Source organism: Tetrao urogallus (genome assembly GCF_951394365.1).
Source record: "Tetrao urogallus genome assembly, chromosome: Z".
Taxonomy (NCBI): Eukaryota; Metazoa; Chordata; class Aves; order Galliformes; family Phasianidae; genus Tetrao; species Tetrao urogallus.
This window is the reverse complement of record NC_136816.1, coordinates 26,813,607-26,833,830: the sequence shown is the minus strand read 5'-3', so window position 1 is coordinate 26,833,830 and position 20,224 is coordinate 26,813,607. Positions and strand designations below refer to the sequence as shown.

The 20,224-nt window shown below is 36.9% G+C and overlaps 1 protein-coding gene across 1 annotated transcript in view; it reads right to left on the bottom strand.

The window, feature by feature from the left end:
* Positions 1-4,458: 4,458 nt before the first annotated feature.
* FBXL17 (F-box and leucine rich repeat protein 17) overlaps positions 4,459-20,224 on the bottom strand; it is a gene marked incomplete at both ends in the record, with an annotated part of 274,001 nt that continues 258,235 nt past the window's right edge. The window contains one exon of the mRNA XM_079548625.1: positions 4,459-4,596. Coding sequence (XP_079404751.1) covers positions 4,459-4,596 — 138 coding nt within the window. The remainder of the gene's footprint in view (positions 4,597-20,224) is intronic.

Here is a 20,224-nt window from a genome sequence, read left to right as displayed (position 1 = left end):
ATAAGCTCACATAACAGCACCATATATGGATGCTGCCATATGAATTGATAACGTCAATTGTTTTTTGAAGACACAACTACAAGTTCAGTAAATTTAGCAGCTCTAGGAAGCCAGCAAAGATTGCTCCAACTCTTCTACTGACCTAAATGGGAAGAAATATTTTCTGTCAGTGAGCTCAATTGGGATACAGAGTCCACATGATGCTATGCAGTCAGTAGAAACAGCAATGGGCAATGGTCAGCAATGGTGCTGAGAATGCTGAAAGTAATTCCTACTAGCCCTCTATGGATATGCTAGACTCAGTTTTTCCTTACTTTCGGTATTTTTCACTTTTTGTTCAAACTGGACTAGAAGCTGCCTAGTACTGTACAGGGCACATGCTCATAGGGAGGATATCCCTGTTTGGACTCAGTAATTTGCTAAACTTCTACTCATCTGGGAGCCTGTGTTCAGTGCATTTGGCCCTCTATGCAAAATATCCTCGTGGCTATTTTTCATGCAGGGACAAATTGTGTAAGGATGTTTCATCACATCACCTCTGGAATGATGAGAAGTGGTTAGAGTGACCACCAAGTAAATGATCTGACTGGGGTTGAATGAGAATTATGTCTAGATTTACAAGAGTGAATGATTGAAAATAAATTGTTGTACTAAGAGGCTGCTTGCACACAAGGTTTTCTTACTGACAATTGTGCTATAATTTCCCTGGAAAGGTCCATATTGGGAAAAGTCAGAGGTAATTCCCTCCTGAGGGGGAACAGAGGGCCTGATATGCTGACTGGACCAAATCCACAGGGATGTCTGCTGACTCTCTGGAGCCTAGGTCAGGGACATTACTAGAAAGCTCCCTGGTCTGGTACGACCTGATTATTCTCCACTTGTGGTAGTTCAGGTTGGCAATAATGAAGTTGTGAGGAGAAGCCCCAGGGCTATCAAAAAGGTCTGAAGAACACTGGAGTGGTAAATTGAAGGAGAAAGAACACAGGTGGTGCTTTCCTCAACCCTTTTCAGTAGCAGGGAAAAGTATTGAAAGGAACAGGAAAACTCACCTGATCAACACATGGCTAAGAGGCTGATGTCATCAGAGATTTTTTTTTTTCTAATCATGCGGTGGTTTATTCAACACCAGGCCTGCTGGCAAAAGATGGGATCCAACTGTCTCAAAAGGGGAAAAGGATTCTAGGCTAGGAGTTGTTTGGGCTCACTGACAGGGCTTTAAATTACATTTGAAAGGGAAAGTGGATAAAACGAGGCTTGCTAGATATTAGTCCGGAAAAACAATGACAAGGTTGGTGAGACCAATAGCCCAGCTGAAATGCATCTATACAAATGCATGTAAAGCATGGGCAACAAACAAGCAGAGCTGGAACGCATTGTGCAGCAGAAAAACTATGACTCAGTTGTCATCACTGAAACATTTTGGGAGCTCTCATGACTGGAGTACTGCAATGGAAGGCTAAAGGCAGTTCAGAGGTGTTAGGCAAGGAAGGAAGATTGGTAGAGTGATTCTCTATGTTAGAGGACATCTCAATGTTGGGAATGCTGAGAATTATGAAAAAATAAAAACCAGAGGGACGGCTGAAATGGCTGATACCCTAGAGGGAGCATGCTATAGACCACCCAACCAGGATGAAAGACAGATTATGCATGCCATGAACAGCTCCAAAAGTCACGTGATTCTTGCAGGCAACCATATATATGCTGGAAATAGAATTCAGTAGAAGCAGCCTAGGTTCCTGTAGCATGTAGAAGATAGCTTCCTAATACAGCTGGTAAGAGAGCTTACCAGGGAAGCACCCCTCTAGACCAGCTGTTTTCAAACAGAGAAGGACTGGAGGGAGACGTGGTGGTCAGAAGCTATCTTGGGCAAAGCAACCAAAAAGTGTTTGAGTTCTCTATTCCTGGTGAAGTGAGGAGGAGTGGGCCAGCAAAGATGCTACCTTGGATTGATTGGTTTAGAAAAAAAATACGAGAGAAATTAATAGCAGTCAAATGCAAATGGAAGTGACAGAGGAAGTGCTCAATAGCAGAAGTGACAAGAGATGACTTACTACATCTGTAAATACACAAAAAAACTTTGTTAATTACGGAGTATTTTAGACTGAAAAATATTTCTGGATCTCAGCTGTTCAAACACTGTCACAGCAGGGCTGCTTAGATCAGTTTGCTCAGGACCTCCAGATAAGTTCTGCATATTCAAGACTGAAATTTCATTCTTTCTCTTGGTAGAGTCTAAGTACAGTAGCAGCACAGATGAAAGACATCAGATTTTTATTCTTTCTTTTATTGCAACCCATTGAAAGGTCAAAGTTTCACGGAAAAATAGAAACTTACAAATTGTGTGAATAGTTTTAATGCAGTCATAAAAAGTCATGAAAAGAAAATGACTAAGATTCGGTACTATATCTGCAATATAATTCATTGGCTTTATTCTGAAAATATTTGTTGCCATTTCTGAGTAAATAGGAAGCCCAGCATTACACATGTTCACGTGTATTTACCATATTTAAAGCAAAAACTTTATTATATATTTTTTAAAAGAAATTAGTTCATCCCCATTTTGAGAAGTCTAAGAAGAAAACATTCAACAGCTTCACCAGAATTACGGTGAGCTGATGTGTCTGGTAAAAAACTATGCCATGGAAATCAACTTACAGTTTTACAGAGTTATGCAGCTATACTAAATAAGCTCTCTAGGTTACACTACATCAGACTTTCTGGATTAGCAAAACATTTTGATAATAATGGCAATTCTTCAGCTGAAGCTTAAGCATTTCATACTTTGGATTAAAATGCTGTTACCCCTAAAAAACAAATATCCAGTGTTATACACATAAAAATATTCTTAACCAAACAGTAATACTCTAAAACTTAATGCAACTTCAAATTGAAACTGCAAGATCTATATTTTCACTATCCCCATGTCAAAATTAACTCCTTAGAATGCAATGTGACACACAGAAAATTAATCTTTTAATGTACTTACTCTTGGTGTTTTTTTATACACTGTATTACAAAGCAAGTGATCCTACCATACAATACCTATGACAATAGACCTCATGTTCAGAATGTCTTCTAGAGGTAAGTATTCCTTGCATTGTAAGATCTGTTGTAAAATAAAAACCACACATGAATTGAGAAAAATCCCCTTATTGTATTCTAACAATTTACTCGAATTGCCCAGTTCAACAACATAGCATTGTAGTCAGAAGAGACGAGTCCACTTACAAAAAAAAAAAGAAACAAAACAATATTTTTTTTCAATCAGATATTTAAACACTGTCTTTTAATTTACATCTGATTGTTGGTGTATTCACTTCCTGCTTGACTGGTTATGAAGTGGGAACTGGTTATCAGTATGAGTTCAACCACTGTTAGCTCACTTCCTGCAAAACCTGCAGTGTGAAAAGATTTTAAAATCTGTGGAAGACCTTCTAAAAGACTATTTTAAACAAACAAAATAAAGAAGATACAATTTCTGTGAAGTGATAAAGGTTGAGAGAATTAAAGTTATTCAGCCTGCAGAAGTGAATGTCTGGGGAGACATTACAGCCGCCTTGCAGTACTTAAAGGGGACTGATGGGAAAGATGGGAAGGGACTCTATCAGGTACTCTTTATATCAAGGACAAAAGTAATGATAGGACAGAGGAGAATGATTTTAAAATGAAAGAGAACAGATTTATATTAGACATTATGAAGAAATTCTTTTCTTAGCAGGGTGATGAGACACTGGGACAGGTTAATGAGAAGCTGTGGGTGTTCAAGGCCACATTAGAAGGTGTTTGAGCAACCTATTTGTGGAAGGGGGATTGGAACGAGACGATCTTTAAGGTCCCTTCCAACCCAAACAATTCTAGGCTCAATGATTATATGATTGTCCATTAGATGCATATTTAGTCATTTACTAATGACTTGCATAATTCCGGAAAAGTCTGTAAGACAATCTCAGCTCTTCGTAGATTTTCTTATACACTGTGCATCTTAAAACTCCTAGGGTAGCTTTAGTAAATAATAAGCATGGAGTGTAGCTCCCAGTTTCAGCACAGGCCTCTGCTGATCGGCTATACTGGTGCTAGCACTGAGTTACCATCTACAAATCAAAGGAAACACACATAACCAAGGCAAAGTAGAGTAAACACAAAAAAAAAACCAACAAGCTTTGTATCTTTTATAACTCAATCTATCCATAGAACTAGTAGGAATCCACTTCAAGAAATCTGTCATTTCTTTTATGCAAACAAAGAAATACAATGCATTTCTAAAATTTTGTCTCAATACCATTACTAAGTTGTACAGTACATCAAAGTCAGTATACAGCTTTTTCCATTTTACTGTAACCTCTGTAAACTCACAATTATATTGCATTCATTGTATATATCACAATGTTGTGAACCTCTGCAGTCCCCGTTAGATCTACTGAAAGCAGCAGAGTGGAAGTGTCATGTTGGTGCATGACATTAAGAGGCAGTAGACATGCTGGGAGTCCAGCCCATTTGATAAGCTCGTTCCAATGTCCGCTTGCAATCCTGTAGAACAGTACTGAAGGTTATATGTGGATACTGCTGCACCAGCTGCTCCACTGTGGCTTCATTCACCTGCAATTGAAGAAAAGAATCCAAGATGTGCAAAAAGTGAACAAAAAGGGCAATGGTATGCAAGCCAAATAAATAATCAAACTGGACTCCTAGAAGGACTTGCAGGATTGGGCTGCCTACTAATACAGTAGGCTTCATTTATTAAAAACATTCAGAATTTGATGCTCTTTTAGACAAAAACAACACAACAAGCCTACATAAAGAACAGCTCAACTCCACCTTAAAGGGAGAATTTTGAAACAGAAGCACACTACTTTAATGTTACTCAAGCAGACATAGGTTTGAAATTTTTCTTGGCTTTGGAAAATGGAAATTGATTCCGTTTTTCAATTAATTTATAGTATATTTTTGATACTTTTACATATGCTGTGCAGGAAGTCCATGATTACCCTGAAATTAAATTCCACTGTATGGTGGCTTTCAACATGACTGCAATGATAATTAAGAGTTAATAACAAGAAGAAAAGAATGTAAGCTGTTTTATATTGTAGGTATATAAATTGGTAATACAGGTTAACTTTTCCAAAGGTTCAAATTCCTGCTTGTCTTCATGTACCTCCCAGGTAGAAGTGTTTATTTTAATCTTTTGGTGTGAGGCTATCAATGAACAAAGGCTTTTGTGGGCAGAAATGAGGGGATCTATAATTAAAATATACTAGCTTGTAAGGTCAGGGATGTCTCTTTTAAATCTTAAACATCAAAGATAGCACTTTTTCTCTTGATTAGACAGGGCAATCAGACAGGCCAAGCTAAATCTAACACCTTTACAATTGCAGCTCTGTGAAGGGATTAATTTGTCAATTATTTTTAAGCTGATTGCAGTTCATATCACAAAAGTAGACAGCTTCCTTCAGCGTTTAGATAAATGAAAGATTAACTGAAGAACCATAAATTTTGTGCAGTTCTCTTTAAAATCCTTGCTAAAATTCTTAGACATTTAAAGATATGTCAGTGCTATATTTAAGTACTGAATTGCCAAGATCAGTAGTATGTACAACAGGTATCATGACTTGCTTTCTCCCCACAGTGGCCCACAAAAGTAAAAAAAAGAAAAAAAAAAAAACAAACCCACAAAAAAAAAAAGCCAACAAAAAAACTCCTAAAATATTTACTACACTTACAAAGGTCCATTTTGGGAATAATATTTTAAAGCACCATGACCACAATATCTAATAATATTTTTGTCCTTAAAAGATAACAAGGAGTGCATCCTGCTGAGCAGTGATTGCTCACAATGACAGGGATAAATGAAAGGTTTAATATCCAGTTCTTCTACTTTCATAATAGAAACACTCAATCTTCATTGGAAGTTTCATCTAGCTAAGACTGACTTGGATAGAAAACTGGTTTAACTTCCTTCATAGTACACACTGTATCTTTTGGCAAATTACTACATTACAGTAACCTCTTCCAGTGCTGATAAACAAGAAGTGACTTTTAATAAATCAAAATGAAATCAGACATAGCACAAGTCCTCCAAAATATTTGATATTTATAGCCGAATACATACATACTTTCAAACTGTCAGCAGCACTTCTCACAAATATTGCTTGGAAGGGAAGAATTCCCTAAGCTGTATTTGCTACTTTTTGCCTATTCAAAAATAGTCAAAAGCCTCTTTTCTTTACATTTGTGGTGCACAGTCATGGCAAAATCTGTAACATTACAAGTAACTCCTCTTTGTGGTAAACCAGCCAGAATGAAGATGCTCTTGCTCCTTCCTCCTGGGAAACTTAGAAAACAAATACCATAAACCTATTCAATATTTTTAAATATTAACAGCAAATAGAGGCTATTATTCTTTGACACATACCTGTTAGATGTTATTTGTTAGTACAGCATGGATATTATTGTTTGAGAGAATGAATTAGTGCAATATTAAAAGCAGATTTTCTGTTACAGGAAACAAACAAGGCAAATTTGTTACAAAGAGGATGTTCAAATACAGGACAAGAGGCAGTGATCAGAGAAAGCCATCCATCCTCCATATTCTGGGATTTCTGGCTGAAGACTGAACACATTTACAGAAGCAAAACCCTAGCTAGATGTAAAGTAATGTATTTACTGCAAGGCTAACTTAAGTGAAGTAGCACGGCCCGGGATAATCAGGAAGACAGATGATGTTACAATGGTATCTTTTGGTCTTAAAATCTATGAAGAAATCTATGGTAAACCATTTAGCACTAGCCATTGGTCATTTTATTTTTTAAAATAAGTTACTGCAGTATAAATAATACATAATACAATTGTTACTAATTACTACTTTTGATATCGAGTGACACAGTTAAAAGTAAAACATAAGCATGAGAGAACAGGCAAAACCACCGCAGAAGTGACTTCATGACAAAGTCAGATATTTTATGACCCAAACCTGAACAGTTGGGTTTCCCTATTTTTGTTACAGTGTCATAAGAACATTTAAAATTGTTTGATCCCAGACAAAACTAACTAGTACCAAACCATACATTTGTCCTCTGTTTTAGCTTGGACAGAGTTAATTTTCTTCAAAGAAGATTGTTTGGCACCACGTTTTAGATTTTTGATGACAACAGTGTTGATCACACACGGATGTTTCAGTTGTCACAGAGCAGTGCTGCACAGAGCAAGGAATGTTTCAGCTTCTTGTGCTGTCTTGCCAGTGCAGGGTCTGGGGACACATAAAGAGCTGGGAGGAGACAGAAGGGATATTCCACATCATGTGGTATCATGCTCAGCAATAAAAGCTGAGGTAAAGGAGAGGGAAGGGGGAAATGTGAAGTGATGCTGTTTGTCTTCCCAAGTAATATTACCATGATGAGTCCTGCTTGTGGGGAAGTGGCTGAACACCTGCCTGCTGATGGGAAGTAGGAAATTAATGTCTTGTTTTGACTTGCTTGCAGCTTCGGCTTAACATAGCAAAATGTTCTTAACTCGTAAGTTCTTGCACTTGTACCTTTCTAGTTCTTTCCCCTTCCCATTCAGGGTAAGAAAGAGAGAGGCTGTGTGGTACTGAGATGCCTGCCAGGTTAAACCATAACAAAATCCTATGTATACACTTGAAAATATAACTGCCACAGAAAGAAACTACCTGGAGTTTATGAAATTGACTCTCATGGTAGAAGAAAAAGTTATCCTCTGAAACTTCATGATAAATAATTAAATATATGAAGGCTCCTCTGAAAGTAATGCCTCCTATTTTATTCTGCTGGCCCACAACATCAGAGGTACAGCAGTAGAGGTTGAACCCTCCGAACAATATTCCGTTGCATACTGTTGCTGTGTGACAGATGACAGCAGAGAGGCAGCCTAACAAAATGGCATCTGATATGGAACTGTGTCTTAAAGCAAAGGTATGTCTTCCTCCTTGTGGAAAAAATGACACCCACTGACATTCACTGACACTTGCCAAATGTTAATGGAGATCAAACAGTGGATGTGAGCACAGTGAGTAGGTGAGATGCTGTGTTTCAGCAATGGTGACAGCACAGCTGTCAAGGCACAAGATGAAGAGCATCCTGAAAAGCTCACTCATATTTGGCAGATTATGACTAGGCAAGTATGTGAAGACGTGGATATGGGTTCAATGAATTGGAAACAGTGGTGGCAATGCTGGCATATTGCAGGTTTTGTGGCAGATGGATTCCATGAATGCTCGCACAGGAACAGAAAGAACACCATATGCATTTGTCAGAATCCTGACTAAGCTGAAGGCTCAAACATCCACAATCAGGGCAGAGAAGAAGGCAATCTTTCTCTTGCAACATAACAACATCAGCCTCACACAAGTATGAAGACCATGGAGCACACTGCCAGTCTTGTCTGGATTGTCCTACCACATCCACCAAAGGCACCTTCCCTGATTTGGCTGATGAAAGATGGACTATATAGGTGACATCCTCCCAGCAACAATGCCATCAGCTATGAAACAGTGGATTACCTTTGCTGGTGCAGATTTTTATGAGCAGAGCATGCAGACTGTTGTCATTGCTAGCAACAACGCATAGCTAATGGTGGTGACTATGTTCAAAAATAGTGTTTTGTAGTAGAGAATGTGCTCTATCAAATTGTGTTATTGTGCTTTTAGTATCTATTGTTGTTTCCACGGAAATAAATATGAAGCACTACTTTTGGAGTGACCTATGTATGTAACTTTTAGTTAAATTTAAATACTTTTAACACAAAGAAAATAACTGCAAACAGTGAAAAAATACTGGACAAGATGGATTCAATGTAAGATTATACAACAGAAGAGTAAAAAAAAAAAAGTTCCCACTTGGCAGTGGGACAGTCTGCATGGAACCCAGACTGAGAAACAAAGGACGACCTTTAAACCACAACTGATTCCCTACCAGAATATTTTTAAATCCCGAATATCAGGTTAAAATCTAAAATAGTGTAAAATTTTTAGTATCTTAGCAATACTAACATATTCCATATAAAATTGAGGAAAATATGAGAAGTCAAGAAAATTTTGTTCCCTGTTAACGAATAAGATAGATAAATAACATCTGAGTCAACTCTGTTGGCATTTTTCTCCTAAGTTTCTCTAATAGTAGGATTAAGATGCAAAGAAGTCTTATGTCTAACCATTAGAACAGAAGCTTCTGCCTTGCTGTTAAGAAGCAGTCTGGCTGGTGATAAAACAAAAGCACTGAATGCCATTCCCAAAATAAATTAATTACTTAAAGAGCAATTTTCCATTCTCAGTTTGAACAGTCTTGTTCACTGAATAAGAAATAAAGATCTTCACATCTTAATATCCCTTAAAATGTTATATTTTTCTTCCACTTATCTTTTATTAATCTTTATGTTTTGATTTGTCACAAGGGAGACTACTAACTAAAGATAAACTGGCTAGATTACCTAACACATAATCACTCATTTGAATCCAAATAGCCTTTCAATTATGTTTTAATAAATAATGAAAGAATGCAGTCCTCACTATTAAGAGTCAAAGTAATAAATGTGAGTGAATCTGGTCATCAAACAGAAAGAATAAAACAACAAAGTTTGGTTTAAAACTTATCTTTTCTGACATAAAAATTTATTCCAGACCATCATAAAAGCGAAGAAGATGAGTTACAGAACTGTCAGGACAAAGTGATATCATACCCTCCTGACTCGACTGGAGTGCTTACCTTGAAATAATGATTTTGAATTCTTTTTGCTTAAAGACATCTGAATGCATAACCCCTACCTCCCTGATGAGAACAATTGACTTTGTGACAAAAGTTTTATTTGGGGTGAGGCCTCCTGAATTTTTTCTTCTGAAGATGGTGTAGATGTTCACAGAACACTTCTAATATAATCTGCACTACCAAAAAAAAAAAAAAAGAACACTTCCTTATGTGACAATTAAGGATTATCTAGGAAAGAGAATTCTCTAGTCCATGTGAAGAAGATGAACATCCATAAGAGGATTGAGGGAGAGCTTCTTTGATGAATAATTTCATTCTCATTCTGCCAGGTATACATACAATGTGTGTCAAATAATGATAAAAATGGGAAATCTGCCTTTGTAGCTCCTTCTGCTCTTCAAGTAAAATGACTGTCAAGCTGAAAGTTGGAAAAAAATTCTCTCCAGTCTGCAAATATTTTTTCCAGAAGAAAATAACTGGCACTTATGAGATGAGATTCCAGGTTACTGATTTTTTAGGTTTAGATTATATTGAAACTATAGTTTTCAATTGATAATCTACTCACAGAAAAAAATTTACTTAGATTTTTGATCTAGCAGTCTAAGTTTATTAATCTGTGTATGCCAGTATTTACTGGTTAGCATACCATTGATATCTGTTATGGATCACCATGAAAAACTATTTCTATAAAATCCTTCCTGAGTTGTCACATGAAAATTCAAATTGCAAACATGAATAGTAACTAGAAAATTTTCAGGTTTTGCCCTGTCATTTCAGAGAACTGCAGTGATAATTTCAATATTTTTTTTCTTTAATTTCTAGATCACAAAATGAAGAATTTCTAAAAAATTCAAATTCTCCCAAAGATAACTGTTTAGGCTTAAGGACTATTTTTCTTTACCTTTTGCTTTCATTATGTTCCCGGGACAGATCCTATTAAATTCAAGGGAGTCAAGTTTTCCTAATCTTATTAAGATAAATTAGGGATTACAGTTGAAACCATTACTTGAAGCAGACATTTCTTTTTAATGAGACTGATAGCTTCATTCATAAATGAGTAAGATAAGTAGGAATTTTCCTACACAAGACTTCCCTGCTTACTTTTAGCTAATTTGCTAAAAGTTGGTGTCATGTCCAATAGATTTCTTGGACTGGAATACTAAATGGCAAATACAAGGGCTTTAAAAGCTTTTGGTTTTGATTCACAGAACTCCTTTAATACAGTGCTGAAGAGAGTTATAGGACTATTTGAATCCCAAAAACCCCTCCTGTAGTTTTATCAAGGGCAGTCTTGGAATGCACTTCTGATTCTAAGCTACTAAAACCCCCAAAAATGTTTGTTTTATGTCAGTCAGAACAATACCAAAAAATAAAAGTAGAACCATCACCCAAACTGAAAGTTTTATGCTGCTCTTCACCATGAAGAAGTATTCACTACTAATCTGTAAGTTCTCCGATGTAAGGAAAATATGCAGGGTAACACCCAATTCAATTTGTAGTTCAAAAGAAAAATATCTGCACTCCAAGTTAGTAAGTGAAATCAATAAAGAGCCACATAATTTGATAAGAATTAAACAAAGCAATCAAACTAACAAAAAAATTGGGATCACATTAAAGAAAAAAACAACCTCAAAACCCAATATAAATCACAGAATCACAGAATCACCCGGGTTGGAAGGGACCTCAAGGATCATGTAGTTCCAACCCCCCTGCCTAGCAGGGCCACCAAACATACACATTTAGATCAGGTTGCCCAGGACCCCGTCCAACCTGGCCTTGAACACGTCCAAGGACGGGGCATCCACAACCTCCCTGGGCAGCTCGTTCCAGGGCCTAACCACTCTTCTTGTAAAGAACTTCCCCCTAACATCCAACCTAAATCTTCCCTCCTAAATCCTGCACCCCTCCAAAAAAAAAAACAAACAAACAAAAAAACCAAAACAACAAAAAAAAAGGAAAACAACAACAAACAAACAAACAAGCAAACCAAAAAAAGCAACAAAAGCAACCTGCAGAAATGTGCTAGTGCAAAGATGCAGCACTAGGACTTCTAAGGAAAACTCGCCTGTGCTCCTCCATGGTTTGCTTTTCGTAACATCCCAGAGTTGTGGCCTGCTGCAATAACTGCTGCACAGTATGGAATGTAGTTCGTTCACAACATCACAGACACTCTCCTTTTAGGGACAATGCAGGTGTTTTCAGTTATGTAAACTTCCTTTTGTTCAGAAGGGTTTTATTATGAAGTTATTGAAACTGCAGCATTAGTGATATGCAATTCTGCCTCAGTATATGTAGGATATATTACACAAAAGCCCAATTTGCATGTAGTGGACAAAAAATAAGTAGCCATTGTGTGCATCCACAATTAAAAATTTTAGAAGCATTTTAAGTTCCCATTTTTTCTAATGTTTTAATAACAAAATATTCACACCTGCAGCTACTAAAACCCATGTGTTTTCATATATGCATTTTCTCTTCTCTGAGCAATAGTTTGCTTTCTAAGTCACTGTCCTATAAAAAGTGTACTTAATAACAAATGTTTGATTTTTTTTCTGCTAATAGTTGAATGAATTATATTCTCAGGTGGCCCAATTATAACTGTTGCCTGTAGCCATAACAAAATTAAAGATTTCTGGAAACATTTTGTGTGAAGTGCACTTGATCATTGAAGGCAGGCATATTCCACAGAGTTTCAATGACTGCCCTCATGCCCAGGGGCAGACCTTTCGTTTAGGACTTTAATAAAATTACAGCACTACTGACATTAGCACAACAGTCTATAGTCCAAGTAAAGACCCCTGCAATTTCAGCAACAACAATAAGATTTTGACTTAATGTTTGACTTCATGGATGCAGCTGTTAATAGGAAAAAAAGCAAAAAAAAAAAAAAAAGGCACACAGAAGCACATATAACCATGGTGGTTGCAGACTTACATATAAATATCTTATTCTGTGATTCTAAAAAAATAATGAAACTGACAAGCATAGATTTTTTTCCCCAAAATACTGATGTGCTATTATTTTCATGATATTCAGCAATTCGATTATGTTGAATCTCAGCAATTTATTTTCCACTTCTCTTTGGAAAGGGGAGGAAGTTGGTAAGTAGAAATACCTGTAATTGTTTCTGTAGTATGAAATGAAATAAATGGAATACACAAACTGCCTAATATTCGATAGTAGCACTTCTGGAAAGATTTCAGAAAATCTAGTAAGGCCGCTTTTTAAATATACCCCTCCTTTTAGTTCTTTGCTTACATATTGACAGAAAGACAGTGTCCTTGAGGGATGAGATTCCTTGTTGTTTTGTTTACACAGGTGCCTCAAAAATGGAGTTGCTGCAGTCCCTCCACAGTTGCTACAGTCACAGAGAGGAAAGCATTACTGCAAGTGCACAACATAATTCATTTCAGGCCTCTGTGAGTTTGCATAGTTTTCTAGAAGAGTCAGTCTCTGGGCTTGCTGTGCTAATCATTACTGCCACTGCGTTATTGAATATTAAAGTTAAGTGATAAAGATTTTCAGTCTCAATTCCCCTTGCTTACTATGAGGACTTACTTCTCTATTATTTCAGAGAAACCATTGTAAAAGAGCAGTTCAGTTTGGCTGGTTGGTTGGTTTGCTAACTTTGTTCACTGTAATCAGATGAACTTCTAGACTCTACCTACACAACTGTGAAAGGTAAAAACATTACTAACACTATAATTTTTTCAAATTTATGATGAAACTCCATACACTGCTTTGTTCTTACTTATAAAAACTGCAGTAAATAAAGAGACATATACAATGATATTACAGTGTTTATTTGTATAGTGATAAATATTCTTTCAAATTACTTTCTGCCTACTGAATTAAAAGCACCAAATATTTTCCTTCTTATTCTGCTACGCTAAAAAACCTAATTTGGGTACCTTTTAGTTTAGTACTTGTCGAAATGGGAACCTGTAAAAATAACATAGAAATAATTCTCAAAATTTGTCAGCTGGCAAAAATGATTTTAAGTTTCTGAGGACAACAACGCTGCTTTAAAATTTCTTTCTTTTTTAATATCATAAAAATGCTGACCACTTCACTTTGCGTTTTCCTTAGTAGCTGTTTGTACCCTGATTTCAAACCACTGACATGTAGTTGAGTGCCCATCTTTTTGTTGCAGTGTAGCATGTTTAGGGGTTCTTTTTCACAGTAAGAGTGACTCATTAACTCAAGAAGATTCCATATGCAGCCACTGCCGCATATATGTTGAGGAACTAATAGCTGGTAGATAAAAGTACTTTGGTAAAACAGGAGTTAAATCAGAAGTATAAAAGCACTCAATTTGAATAAACAAATCCTTTTTTATATTTTTAGCAGATGCCTTCATTCATACATGCAATGGGTCCGTTATTCCAGTTATAGGAATAACTATAGGAAAAAAATTACGTTATTCTGTTTTTTAAAATTGTTATGCTGAAGACCAAAGAGAAATAAATGCTATTTTTCCCTATCTGTGCATTAGCAAGGATAACTAGTTTCCTTGTAATGAGATTCACAGATTTTATGAATCTAAATTATTCATTGCTTGTAAAGAGATGTTTCATTGGCAGCTTCTGTACAATACATATAAAATTAAAAAAAAAAGAAAAAAAAGGAGTATCCTTTTTAATATGCAGCAAAGCCCTCTCAACAAGAGAAAAATAAGTGCTACAGAAATGTTTTCAAAGGGTTTGGGATTGGATATTTTCAGTCCTCTTCAAAATCACAAAACCACAATTTCAAATATCCAAATGAACCCCTTAAAAAAGAAAAAATGGTAGCAATTTTTCTAGGTTTTTGATCAGAGTAACAATTGTTATCATTTTCTGAAGATGAGAGGCAGATTGCTGTACTAATTATATTAAAACAAGCCCTGGCCAAATTCTGCTTTTCCACTTGTGATCAAGAACAGTCCAGATCAAAACGTATTTGAAATTTAAAGATTCATCTAGTATCTCATCTCCATATTTTTACTTCCTTTGCTTCAGCTTCAAATTTAAATTAAAAGTTAGTGAAGTAACGGTAAAAAAGTTTTGAGACACGCTTAATAATATATATATATTAAACAGAAGATTCTTTTTGCCTTTAGAGGGTTTTTTTTTCTTCTTTTCCCCCACAATCTGGCACTTACACATATATAACAACAACTGCATCCCAGTAAGTACAATGATTTGCAGTTTGTGCAAGATATATACATTTAAAAATGTTTCTAAAACAGGCCTTACTGCAGAACAAATCAATTAATAATTTTTTTAAAATCTACCAATTTTCTAAAAATCTTGTTTAAGATACAAATGATTTTTTAACTGACTATTTCTATGTTTAGGGGTAATCTATCTTCCTTGTGGTAATATAAAAGTTTGGGATTTTTTTTATCAGCTGTACTGACCATCGATTTCAGTGCTCAGTAAAAGTATAATAGGAAATACATGCTACAATTGATCTGAGAAAGTCATCTGGAATAAACTGCAGACTCTCAGATGTATTTTCATTAGAAGTAATCTGAATTTAAAAAAAAAAAAAAAAAAAGGAAAAAAGGGCCATGATGATTTATTAACTGACACAGAGTATGCATTCACAGCCGACTTTGTCAGACTCGCTTCATTTTGTTCACACATAGCTGTGAATGTTGAATTTTGCAGGCCTTTGTTTTTCAACATCATCTTTCTGCATATTTTCTCAAGAAATGTCTCCTGCATTTAAATGGCAGCATGGTTGATAACCATTGCAAATAGCACCACAGCTATTTGCTGTAAAAGTATCTTGAAATATGAAATTCTGTGTGAGAAAAGTTGAAAACAACATGGGAAGATAATTCTGACACATTATTCAACTAGCCAAGCTATCAGCCAGAAAAGCATGTCAAGTTTTTAGTCATGATTTCCTAGGTGATATCCAGCCATTTTCCATAAAGGTGAAGAGTTCAAACTGCCATTATTTAGAACTGGTTAGGATTTTGTGAAAGCACAATAAAGAAGTGCTATGAAGACTTCTTTAAAATGAATTCTAGCAATAAATAGCATTGAGAACATTGCTCTCTCTCTCTCTGATTTACTTTAGAAACATAAAATATGTGATATTTAGAAATAATAAGTAACTAGGGGTAGGAATGTGAAAAATTGCATTCAGGAAAAGAAAGTTGAAACATCTGGATTTCAATCTGCGATTCTGATGTGGGCTTCAGTTTATGCCCAGAGGATGCATGTAAGGCTCTTAGGAGTCCTGATGTCTGTGTTTGTAAAAGAAAAGAAAGTGTCCTGAAATTGGCCACATGAATCCAGATATGTAAAGTATCTCCTTCACTGCATGAGAAACCAGTCTGAGGACTCAAAAAAAATCACCATTATTTACCAGACGTATTTACAAAGAACTTTGATGTATACTCTTTCATAAGCTGTGATAAAAATAGAGATACAATTAACATTTGGCTTGATGGACAGCCATGTTACCGGCTGTGGGAGGTCGGGCAGAAGTGAACTAAATACTGCCTTGGACTTGGAACCAGCACCCTGCCTCTTCTAGAACACAGGGAGATGAGGAACCTGGTGAGGAACCCGCTTGATCCAGATGAAAGGCAGAGGCTGAGCGTTCCTGTGCCCACACCTGCAGCTGTCCTCCATGCAGGGCACTGGGAGCTGCAACTCTCGTGTGGCCCACGCAGCAGTACAGGAGGAGGCAGCCAGCGATTGGGGGTGGTTTGCTGTGCACAGGCCCTCTGGAACACCGCAGAAATGCCATGGCCTCTGCATCTCTTGCAATTACAGAACCCTAAAATGGCCTATCTAAGCTGCTAACAACTACTGATCTAATCTTTTACTGCTTTCAAAATAAATGGAGAATCAGAACCATGACATTCATTTTTTGTGATGCACATAACCTGTGCTGCTGCGTGTGCTGCTAGGTGCCTGTACACATACATGGATATGGAGACATACAGTGATGCATTTGCACACAGTTCTTGCTGAAAACAGCTTCAGGACAGTGCTGTGTTCTACACTCTGAGAAGCAGAGTATCTCCCAAAAGATGTGTGTCTGTCAGGGGTGCTGTAAGCCAGCGTGCATCCATGAAAATCACCAAATGGGAGGAAATGTCTCACTGGTTCTGAATCTGCTGGTGTGTGTTTGCTGGCAACTAGCAATGTGCACTGTCCGAAGTATAAGCACTTGCAAACAATTAGAGTCTACCTCATGAGCTCTGAAAAACCTTTGGAGGTCTGGACAACAGGCTCTCAGAGTCCATCTACTGTTAATAGTCAAAGGGACTGACCTCACTCTGCCTGAGCAGTACACTGCAGGCTCTGCAGAGATCAAGCTAGCACTACCAAAGCTGGCCATGGAAATACAAGCAGTAGGTTGCACATATACAACAGGATCTCTTGAGTTCTGGTTTCCTGGATGAGATGTTTGGCTTTGGCAACTAGGCTGCTATCAGGATACAGGCCCAAGCATTCAGGCTGCCTTGCAACCTCTCTAGCAGTATCAGAGCATTCAGAGCTCTATGAAGGCTGCAGAAACCCTTGCTATGTAGTGCAGAGAGAACCAAATTTGACTCCATTGTGGAGGTGCTAGTGACAATTAGAAAAGAAAGACATTTTCTCGGTAACCTTGCTCCTACTAATCTTACATTGAAAATAATTCTATCTACCTATGTACTGTAAAACAAAATATGGAGAGTTCTGAAAGATTTTTAGGATTTCCTGATATTTGATTTTTGTATTCTGTATTTGTATTCTGTATTCTGTATAATAGCAACTGTTGCTATTTTAGTAGCATTAAATGTTGAAAAGATAGTGTTGAAATGCTCATTAGAAAAATTCCATCCTAAATACGTGCCCCCATTATGATGATCTCATGGTAATGTCAGCGGGTTTTATGAGATTTCTAAATACAACGACATTTATTTTTCAGGCAAAGAACGTATTGCTCCTGTGGTGTGCATGTTAGATGGTAAAGAACATGATAAAAAGAAAGGTCATGGCAACAGCAGTTTGATGAGAAATGAATAATTTGATTATTTTCATGGTGTGGATCAATAATGCTCTGCATCTAGTGAGACCCACTGCCTGAGGGCACTTAGATAATCAATGGCATAAAACAGAGCCCGCCTTTGCCCAAGCTTGCAGCCTCTCTGATCTTTCTCGGGAGGACCCTTGACGCCTTTAATTTGTGTCAAGAGCGTATCAAAGAAATTCCACAGAGCCTGGGTCATAAAGGGTATTTTAGTGGCAACCATTTGAAGTCTACGTACATATGTTCCTTATGTAACTCTGTTTAAGTACTTCCTCTCCAATGCCTAGGAAATCCTAGAAAGGCACAAATGCTACCTGGTACCAGTGTAATATTCAGTGTCTTTGAAAAAGATGGTTGGTTGGATGGGGAAAATCTAACTAACCCATTCTTCACTGTAAGCTGGCAACAGTCCAAACACAAGAATTTCAGTCAACAGGGCATGTAAATAAACCCTTTTGCACCACCCGAGAATTCCCTCTAATGATGTGCTGGACATTGACATTTTTAATTTAAAAGAGCAGTCACTGGAAAAAATTAGTTCTGCATGATACTGGGGAGAGACAGTTGAAGACATGGTTTTCTTCAGTAATTTCTCTGTTCATTTGCAGTGAAAAAAGGGAGCTGGCATCTTCCAGCTGCCAAAAACTTTCAAGTCAAGGATACTTACTTCATTCTGTCTGTGTTGCTATTTTTCCTATCAGGGCTTCACAAGCAAGAAAATGTTTCCCAGTGGTAATCCTAGTACTACAATGCTTTAACAGTATTTCCTCACTTCTTAACAAGTTTGGCTACCATACTTTGAACACGCACACAAGCGTGCACACACACACACACACACACGCACACACATGCACACGCACACAAACATACACACAAGCAGGCATACAGTCAATGCTGCTTTCCTATCTGCATGGAATCTTTGTCAGAAAATACAATTTTTTCACCTTGCAATTTACTTTAACAAGACAATAGATGGTGTGTAAAGAACTAGGAAAGCATTAACCAGCAATTAAGAAAAATACGGACTGCAGTACATAGAGTTTAAGCAATGAGGTAGTAAAACTTGTTTTCAGCATCAACGTCATTGATTTTCTATAGCAGTTGAAGATTGGATAAAATTATTGCACTTATTAGATCTCTGCTGATTATTCAACATTTACTAAATCCACAAAATAAATACACGTAAAATTGATAAGGTGATTCAGGGTCAGATCTAATTCCCAAGGTCAAGTAACCCTTTGAACATACTCTAAGTACATAATCTTAGCACAATCCATCAAAGAAACTCACACACTCTTTTCCTCTATTGGCTCTTATAAAACACTAAAGTTTAGGAGATTAACTGGAGTCAGCTTCAGTAGACAGAGCAATTCTTCCCAAGTGCTAAACCTCTCCCTGCAATGAAAACTTTCTGAAGCTGGGTTTACAAAATGCTATTGCTAACTTTACAACTGACCTAGAAATTATTATTCACCAGCACTGTGGATCTTTTTTTGCTTGTTTGTTTGTTTGTTTTCAACTGTTTTCTGTAAAGTATAGCAAAAGACACATGGCAATGTTTTTGAGCATGAAGCAGCTTAGAATTAAAAAACATGTTTCTTCAGGTCATATCCAACTAGAAGTTTGCATACCTGAGAGATATGCTTATGTTGAGAATCACAGCTGGACCCTGAAGTTTGGTTTGTGATGACTGAAGAATATACAGTCCCTGTAGGTGTATTTTCAGATTTGAAACCAGAGACTGAACTTCCAGTGACTTCTAGCTATTTAATCCCTGATCCCAGACATCTTTCTCTCTCATCTCTGTATTATGCCATGATTCCTGAAGCCTATATATAGAGTGATGTTCTCTCTCCATTCTAGGTAAAAGCATCTTTGTCTAGGAGCTTAATGAATGTGGAGAATAGAATGTAACTAGTAATAACTATGAGTAAATGCTATCTAGACTACAATAGAACTAGATTCTGTGTCTTGTATGGGAAATGCACTGGTTTCATCTTTTCTCAGGAGACTGAGCTTTTCTCTCATTTGCTATATACAAAAAGATGGCACTGTTAGGAATACAACTGAATATATAGCTGAATAAGAACACGTAAGTTAGCTTCAGAAAACAAGTGATGTGCTTCCAGCAGCTATGCATTACCTTGTTGTTTGAACCTAATGGGTTCAATTTGCTTATAATTAGAGTGTGAAACGGTGTCAGGAGAAGGCAGCCCTCCGAGAGACGTGGGAATAATTCCCAAAGGAATGCTATATTGTACTTTACAATACACTGTCAGTAGTATTTGACATGGTTTACAAAGTCATGAAAAAACTAAACTACATCCCAGGAATCACATTTTTCTCCTTTATGGATGGACAAAAGGGTGATGAGCCTTAGGGGAAGAAGCAGCAGAAGAAATATATTTGATAAAAGACTGTATCATATATCCAAATGTTTACAAAACACCTGTCTATACCCACAACATTTGGGTTGTGAACTAAGGTGC